General features: G+C 35.4%; 1 protein-coding gene across 1 annotated transcript; it reads right to left on the bottom strand.

Annotated features, from left to right (window-relative positions):
• Positions 1-705: 705 nt before the first annotated feature.
• On the bottom strand, positions 706-7,115 carry LOC136205595 (uncharacterized). Its single transcript, XM_065996253.1, has 7 exons — positions 6,308-7,115; positions 5,454-5,756; positions 5,057-5,340; positions 3,097-4,128; positions 2,223-2,391; positions 1,345-1,502; positions 706-1,154 (listed from the first exon to the last, which is right to left on the bottom strand). Exons 1-7 carry the CDS (start codon positions 7,077-7,079, stop codon positions 912-914), a joined length of 2,961 nt encoding a protein of 986 aa, XP_065852325.1. The 5' UTR covers positions 7,080-7,115; the 3' UTR covers positions 706-911.
• Positions 7,116-9,279: the final 2,164 nt, after the last annotated feature.

Genomic DNA, 9,279 nt, shown 5'->3' with positions numbered 1-9,279 from the left:
TGTTTGGTAAAAATTAGCTGATTGATAATAGCGGTTTGTGCAAAAAGATGAATAAGGGCATTAATTTTGGCGCAGAAGAAGAAGGAGTCTATCTATTAGGGTTAAAGAAGTCCATTAATTTTAATATTGCAAAACGCTAATTGAAAAGGCTCCTTTTAAGAGCTTTTTCTAAATTAGCGTTTTCATCCCAAACCTCTCTCCACCAAACACTTCAATTAGCGGTTTCAGTGGTCAAACCTCTAAAGTTGGTCAAAACCGCTCTTTTTATCCCAAAACGCTCTTTACCAAACAGGACCGATGTAATTTCAGTTCGGTTCGGTTCTGAATTGATACACACCCCTAAGTGAGCTTATATCTAGTACAGGCTGTTAACACCTTCTGTTGGAATTCCGCATGTGACACAAAATTCCATGTTGCAGAATTCCAATACGAGTATTGCAAACACCTGATTTCTGCCCAATCAAAACCTGTCAGTAATTACCGATGGATTTTCGAACATAATCCCTTGGAAAAGGTAAAATTGATCTAAAATTCTAGTGAGAGCAATATTAGATCGTTTTGTAAGACAAAAGTAAAATTCTCCCAATAATGTTAGAATGTGCCTTGATATAAAACACAATCAGCAGGTCTTTGATGTGTTGGGACTTCCTTCTATCAGCTACCGAAAGACGAGGCCAAACACAAAAGTACATAACAGATGCGTCAATCAACATCCAAATTTTCATCGCCTATTTATATATGAAATACATATCATATACAATTAAGAATGACATATGTATACGGTGTTTATATACAAATCTAACCACTAACTTGTGTCAACAAAATTGATAAACCAGCTGTACATAAATGGATAAGAAGGCAGATTAACCTTCAATCAATTTCCACTTGGGAAAGTGTATATCATATGTACTTCAACTAATTGATGGAAGCATTGGATTCATACCCAGTCCAGATCCTCCGAAACTACCAGGCTCAGCATGCTTCACTCTACCAGAATAGCGAATGTGGCGCAAGAGTCTGGCCAGGAAGGTATTATGGCATATGGTTGAGCTATCACAGACAATTGCTACATGTTTCCGCGCTCTTGTTATGGCCACGTTAATTCTCCTGCTGTCCCCTAGGAACCCTACAGCTCCTAAGGTGTTTGAGCGAACCTGGTAAAACAGAGGAAATAGGGATTGCATCGCGAGTCAGCAATGCAACAGTCAAGCTTAACAAACTAAGCTAGACAGAAAAAAGAAAATTGGAAATATATTCAGGAAAAAGATGAAGCAGATTCCGATTCAGTTGACAGGATTAAACGCCAAGTGAAGCTATTGCAAAGAAACTGTATAGGAGACATACCATTGATATGATTACTGCATCAGCTTCACGGCCTTGGAAGCTATCAATAGTTGCAACCTCAACACCGACTGCCTCCGGAAGTTCATCAAGCCTATCCCTCAAAAGTTGCACCTGAGCAACATATGGTGATTGAACTGCTATAGCTGTCGGCCTAACACCTGCATATAGATTCAGTAAGAATACATCTTCTCAAATACTTCAAAATGATATAAGACCTACCTAGTTACTAGGTCCTGTCAGAGAAATAAAAATTCTATTTTATTTTTTATACATGTCTGTTTTTGTAGTTGGGGTGCTAGGCCAGGACTCCGAGGCTGATACAACAGTCTCTCCCAATCAATCCAAAGGGAGAATTTAAATAACATGCATGAGAAGGGACCAAAAATAGAAGACAAGAAGAAATATACACCAAGTGATCCAAAATATTATTAGAGATCAGGGAAATATAATATGATTATGAAGCCATAGGGATTCAGGAGAAGTTATGGCAGTAAATAATGAAAGCTCATCATGAAATATGATGAAGATAGAATGCTCAACAGCACAACTATGAATATGAGCATATTGTTCACACAAATTTCAGTCACGTATTAGAATTTACAGCTGTTCTCGCTCATAAAACAAATTTAAATTTCATGACTTCCTTACTATATAACACGTTATTGATTGACAAACCTGCAAAAGTTAATCTGGTTCAAATTCAGGACATATTTTCACAATATCTAGCAGCAATTAGCTGTATATTTAATAATTCATATAAGCAAATGGAAAATGTATATAGAGCAGGGTTGGGTCATCACTCAACCAAGTTTAACCTAGCAGTTAAAAGCGCAAGAATATATGAGCACTTAATTATTAGATAAAAGAAGATCATGTACCTGCATAAAGTAAGGAAAGCACATGTTGCACAACAATTTCAGCTTCCCCTTCATTGTAAAAAGAGCCTGTTCCTGCTAGGTCTAAATGCTCCTCGCAATCTACTGACAAACTTCCATAAGGCATCCTTGTGTCGAGTAACAGCAGGGGGCATAGAGTTATCCATGTAGGCTAAAAAAAATATACAACCAGTCAAGGTAATGCCTCATGTCTAAGTAGAAAACTAAAAACAAGACGAGAACAGCAAATCCTTAGCAAAAATTATCCTACAAATCAAAGTCAGCGCATCCTAATTAATCTATGAAGTCGCCAATATTCTTTCAATGTATGCATCAACGTTATATCATGAATAAAAGGTCTTTTTTGGAGATAATCAAAGAACATTTGTGGCACAAGATGCTTAATTATCTATATAAACCAATACAACAAGCAAAATGATGAACTGCTAATTTTATGGTAGCAGAAGAAAACCCTAAAACAAATGTTTATTCCTTCAAGCATGTTACAGAGTGTCAGATATTAATCTGGAGTTGACCTTTAACTATCAGCATGAGCTTTTAGTTCAATTGGTTCCATGACACAGAGAATGATTCATGTGTGAAATCAGTCTAAACCAATATTTGATTACTAGTCCAAAATAGGGGAAGAAAATAGAAAATAATTGGGCCTTGAGCCGAGAGTATGGAACAAAATAAAAGTAAAGAGAAGAACTCTTAAAACTACAGGTAATCATGAACATGATGATGATTAAAGCATAGAGAATATATAGTAATGAAAAACTAGTAATGTCAGCTTAATGACCAGGACTACCAATATGCAATAAGCAACAAATTGGCTCCTATTCAAAACATCAAAATAAAATAGAGAGTTTGCTACCTTAACAAATGGAGAATCCACAAGAACATGTGATGCAACAGTTGAAGAGGACTTCAATAGTCCACCATACATCTCTTTCGAGGCCCAACTGGCTATCACATCATTCATACGATATTGTATAGTTAATTTTGTTGCAAGCACCCCTTCATGCAGAGCTGAAGCTCTTTCCAGTAGAGATACACCAAGGCCACCTTCCAAGGCTTTTCTCGAAAGAATGACAGGAGCAAGCTGGCAGTGATCCCCAGCAAGAATACAGCGTTTACCCTGCAACATTGGTATCCAGCAAGCAGGTTCTATTGCCTGTGCTGCTTCATCTATAACAACTAGATCAAAAGTATCCAGCCTCCTAACCAGTGGATCTGCTGCTCCAGTGTTGGTCGCAAGCACTACTTGTGCACTTGATAGCACCTCTTTCATAGTCTCCTTCTCTTTCTTTTTCAGGCTCTTCCCCAATTGTTTTAAAAGCTGACGAATTCCAGCAGCTAAAGAATCATCTTTTAGACAATATCTCAGGTCTAGTCTAAGATCTGATTTCTTTCTTTCAAACTCCATTTTGAAAGTTGCAAGCTTGGAGTTTACTATATCACCCAGAGACTTTGATGCTACAGTCGAAGAAATACGTGCTGGATTACCCACCCGGACAATGTCTAATCCTACATTTGAAAGTTTTTCGACCATATTGTCAACAGCTGCATTTGTGGGTGCTGTCACAAGCACCCTTTCACCTTGTTGAACAGCACGTAAAATAAGTTCCTTGAGTAAACCTGACTTCCCAGTACCAGGAGGCCCTTGGATTATCATTAGGGGCCGCTTTTTGTTCAATCCTAAGGCAATCGCGCTCCGCTGTGAATCATCGAATTTAATACTACCAAAAGATCCATCCATGTCCACAGCATTCCAATCTGCCAAATCATTCTCCTCCAACCATGCAACATCTTCCTTGTCACCAAATAATGTAGCCACAACAGCAATCGATGGGTTTTTCTTCTGCAGACCATTCTTCTGAAGAAGCATCAGGGCCTCGCAGTTACGCTTCACAAGAATATCACAAGAAGCTATTAAATATGCAAGTAAACTGCAAAGCCAATTAAAAAAAAATATTTGAGAAGCAGAAAACAGAATTGTAATGACATTTTAAGATGCAGTACGCATCAATCCGCAACATCTGTTTGCAATAGCAAGTATCTTTTGGTATAACCAAGTTTTGGACCCTCTAATTGCAAAAGTATAGCAACAAGAAAATTTAGATTCTAATCCAACACAAAATGTTTAGCCCAAGACATGGTCGTAGATGAATTATATGGTTTATTAGGAACCAAATTACCAGTGAAATTCAAAGGTTTCAGCAACAGTTCTATGGGGAAAAATATAGACATGAGGATCCCAGTCATTTCAGAAAACCTTTGAGATTGGAAAAACTAAGGCATGCCACATAGCTATTGGACTAGCAGCTGACTTTACATGTTGAGAGAGGAGGAAGTCAATGACCATAAGCATCAAATTGAAGAGCTACCAAAAGGTATGAGTTAAAGGATCAGGAAAAAAAGAAAGACAAACGCAGCATAGACAACACAAGGTCTGTGCAGTGCTAATGTTATTGGTCAAAGTTCTATCTCTTTAAAATAGAGAGAAGCACAGACCCAAAGTTGTAGACCATCATTATGTGTCAGGCAGGTAAATGAGACATGAAGGGTACAGGTTTTATGATGGAAGATAACATATTTAATGTAACTGAATTTTTTTAAAAGGAATCCCCCAAAAAACGAATATGTCAAATTGGAGGACGAACCATAACAACAACCAAGCCATAATCCAATTAGATTCTTCTTTCCATATGTTCCTGTTCCTTTTAAGATGGAAGATCTTCGAATTGAGGAAGACATGTTCAAGTGAACCTTCCGCATAGAAATTATCATGATATACATAGAAAGAATGGCTGTAAGATTTCTTTATCACATACCTCATAAGTGAGTGTGTCAGCCAATCCATGAATACGATCAATGCGAACAGTCTTTGCAAAGAGCTTAGAGAACATGGGATCACCATGACGAGATTCTAAGGCCACACTGATGCTACAGCCATCCTCACCAAGGTTGTGCACGAAACCCTGCATGCAAGAGGTCGCACCTGCTCCCCTGCTATCACAAATTCTCACACAAACCATGTCTCCAGGTGAAAGGGTTGTTGGAGGCAACCGGTGATTTCTTTCAACCCTAAACAGTACAAGATGCATTCCTCCTAATCCTGTATACAAATCCAAAATCTTTCATTACTTGACAGATAATTATCACTTTAGAACCTTGGATGAAGAGACAAGTAAAATCAATTAGTCATGACAAAGTTAAATATTGAGTAACCTGTAGATGTGCTAACTGCAGTCAAGTTGCAAATAGTGTCACAGAGCTCTTGCTGTGCCTGGCCGTGGCTCACCAAGAATTCAATTGGCTTAGAAGAGTCAGAACTTTCATCAGGTGTAGGAACAGCATTCAACTCCTCCTGAGTAAATTCCAATTCAGCATCCCTCTCTATACGGAGCAATTCTGACATTCTCCTGGTAAATTCATCAATCCTGTTCTGTATTGCCTTGGCCTTGTCCAAATTCATCCCCAAAACTCCTTGCAAAGGCTTAGATTCCTTCCTAGCAACTGCCCTATGCTGAACTGCAAGTTAACTGTCTCAGTCCAAAACCCAGACTCACGACCTTAAATTTGGAATAAATAAAATTGTCTTACTTGCATATTACAAAGTCTCCAAGTTAAACAGAAAAATTACGCAATGAAATTATTTCATCACTGAAAATTCAAGAATTATATCAGCATAGTAAATAACAAGAATTTTAAAGTTTAAAATTTAAAACCATCCAATAAGGACAATCCTTATGAACCATGTTCTTCAGATACATGGCTTATACTCAGGAATTCACATGTTTAATATTTGTCGAAGGACCATTTAACCCAAAACTTAAGCTATAGACAAGAATGGTAATTATTATCTCTAACAGAACCCGCCTAAATGCTATAAGCACAGGCTCACTCTACCTTGTTCAGAAATTTAATTCATAACTAGGGTTACCAAGGCTTGAACTCTAAACAACATAACTTAGAAGGCTATGATACCATGTAAAGAACCACTTACACTAAAAGATAATCTAACAGTATTAGTAATTTTAAAAGAAAAACTAAATTAAATTAACAGGGTAGAGAAAAGAGACCTGAATTGGCAAGCTCCTTGAGCAACTTCCAGGACTCAGTTTGCTGCCAATCTTCAACCGTTCCTTTACGCTGTAGGCCGTGAAGAACATCACGCAACTCCCTCTGGAAGTGATCAAACAGCGTCGGATAATGAGTACAGGCCTTCAGGCAAAGGGCTTCGAAACCCGAAGGTATAGGAACCCCATTGATATAAGGCTGCGCCTGTATTACAAACGTCAAACCAGCCTCCAACCCCATCTTCTGCCTAAATTCGGAAAATTCCCCTTCCGCCTCCGCTGAAGCAAAATCCAACGCCATTGCCCTCATTCCCTGGCTTAACCATTTCACCACTGTCTTACCAAGATCTCTACGCCCTAATGGATCTCCGTTCTGATGCAAAGCTTTTACATTTATCTTCTCCTCCTTGTTCTTCGCTTCGTCAATTACAAACTTTCCGCCCTCTGAACTTTCAGAAGTAGTACTAGTACTAGTAGTAGAAGTATCGGTAGATTTAGTGGTGTTTGTTTTGGCGATGCTAATAGTGTTCTTGCGACGGACTTTTCTTTTCTTGAAAGTGGTGGTTCTGGGCTTGGTGGCGCCATTGCTGCTATTCCAAACAGATTGATGATTTTGGCGAGATAAAGAAGGAAAAGAGTATTTGGGATTGAGAAAGAGAGAGTGAGATTTATTAATGAAGGAAGAGAAAGATAAGAAATGGGAATTGGGTAGTTGATGGGGAAGCCTGAAGCTGAAGCAGCTTGGTAACTGCTTCAACACAGAGCTTGCTTCCATCTTAATTGGAACCAACCATTTATCTTTTGCGCACCATCTTTATATTGCTTAATTCTCATATTTCTTTTATTATTAATAATAATGATAATTTAAAGATCATCAATATTCGAACTTTCCAAAATTGGAAGTTTATAAAAATGAAGTATTTCGAAAAAGAAAATTATTTATATTTTTTTTGTTATTAAAAAAAAAGTGTAGGTCTCATTTTTTATTCTTTTATTCAATTTGGGTTATGGGGGTGGCCTTCAGGGGTGCCAATATAGTTGGGATGTCTGTATTCCGTTCTCAGTCCTCCGTTTTAATCAAAAAAAAAAAAGTGTAGGTAACAATACGTCGATCTATGTCAGACAAACCTGATAAATTGAGATTTAAACCAAATCTTATTTCTATTTATTTAATTTAATAAAATACATTTAGTTATTTAAATTATTTTTATTAGTTTATATATTATATTTTTTATTTTTATAATTTATTTATGGATTAATAAACATTGTTCATATTAAATATTTTATATTTTAATAACATAGTTGCTTATAATTTTTAACTACTATAATTAGATATTAACGGGCGACATTTAAAAACTTATTGTTATTCTTATGTAATTTAACCGTGATAGAAAAATTATTGGAGATAATTATAATATGTTAATCATTTAGATCAGTAATAATGTATTTTTCATATACTAAAAAAAAGACATCAATTAAAATCGATCACAAAATTATAGTTATATTAGATTTTAAATGCAATTGAAATATATAAAAGTACAAAATTGGAATTTGAGACCTACCTAAAATAATTTATTTTAATAATCATCTATAAAATATCTAATTTCAGGTGCTTATGGTTACTTTGTTTTTGACAAAGTATTATTACTTGGTGTGTTTTCACCATTGAATGGTGGATTAAAAAATCAATCCAATGGTGAAAACACACAAAGTAAGACTTATTTTGTTAAAAACAAAGTAAGCATAGCATTTACCCTAATTTCAAATAAAGTACAATTAGTTGTAATTGTATACAAATTCTCCGATAGGTGATTTTGAATTGCCTACATTGTTCTATTATACTACTTATAAGATAAAAAAAAAGTATTTATTAGTAACAAGCTCAAATAATTTATTTTATTTTTTACAATTATTATATGCCTATTTATTTTGAGATTAGAAATCAAAATCTCATATCATTCTAATCAGTAAATACTGAACTTGTGGTCAAAACAAATTACTAGAATGAAACAATTACAAGTGTAAAAAATTTACTCAAACAAGTCAAATTTAAATATTGTAAAGAGAAGTTTGGTTGGGAGATGTATTTTTAATATAATTTCTCGTATTATTGAGAGGAGGAAATTAAAAAAAGTATGGTTTAAGATATTTTTTTTGTAAGAAAATATTAGTATATGAAAGAAGGTTGGGAAAATCGTAATCAGATGGGAAGTGGGGAAGAAGAGATGAACGACTCAAACTCCCATTGGCTGATTGCGATTTTGTGGACTCTGCTTAGCCTTGTGCCTGCCCAACGTGTTCTTTTACTGTCCTATCCTATTTCCTTTTTCACTTTAAATTAATAATTTTTCGTGTGGCCAATATCAAATTTAACAATCATTCCAAATTTTTGGGTTCACGACTTGACGTGTTCCACTTACCGTCCAACATTTGGCCAAGGGCAAACATGTCTCTTTCTTTTCTTTTTTATTTTCCTCCAATTTTATTGGCTTAATACATCGAAAGGTCGTTGAAATTGATTTCTGAACTTGCATGGTCTCTTATTAATCCTCTAAACTTATTTAAAATAATATATTCGTCACCTGAATTTATTTAAAATGACATATTAGCTCCTTGAACTTGCTTACAATGATCATTTTTCCTTTTAAACTTGTTTAAAATGATATACATTGTAATTTATCTAAATCGTTAAAAAAATTTAAAACTTTAAAAATAAAGACCTAATTCTTAATTTTTAGTCCTTAAAAGAAATTAACTATCTGTTTTATACATTTTATAGCGTTTTTATGGATTTAGGGATTTAATAGTGACATTTGAAGCAAGTTTAGAGAGCTAACAAGACACCATATAAGTTAAGGTCAATCAAGTTTTTTTGAACAAACTCAGAGACAACGGATGTATTAAGCCAATTTTATTTTTCCTATTTAGGTGGAATAACAATCTATTTTCATATATTTTGTTCCAGGAGAGGTGGG

Source organism: Euphorbia lathyris, chromosome 9 (genome assembly GCF_963576675.1).
Source record: "Euphorbia lathyris chromosome 9, ddEupLath1.1, whole genome shotgun sequence".
NCBI classification, from domain to species: Eukaryota; Viridiplantae; Streptophyta; class Magnoliopsida; order Malpighiales; family Euphorbiaceae; genus Euphorbia; species Euphorbia lathyris.
The sequence above is the reverse complement of the archived record's forward strand: the minus strand, read 5'-3'. Positions and strand labels throughout refer to the sequence as shown.

Excerpts from the sequence above, each read along its gene's own strand:
- LOC136205595 (XM_065996253.1), bottom strand. The coding sequence starts at position 7,079 with ATGGAAGCAAGCTCTGTGTTGAAGCAGTTACCAAGCTGCTTCAGCTTC. Across the intron at positions 5,757-6,307 it reads CAAGGAGCTTGCCAATTCAG|TTCAGCATAGGGCAGTTGCT; the intron begins GTCTCTTTTCTC and ends GTTAACTTGCAG. Across the intron at positions 2,392-3,096 it reads TGGATTCTCCATTTGTTAAG|CCTACATGGATAACTCTATG; the intron begins GTAGCAAACTCT and ends TATTTTTTTTAG.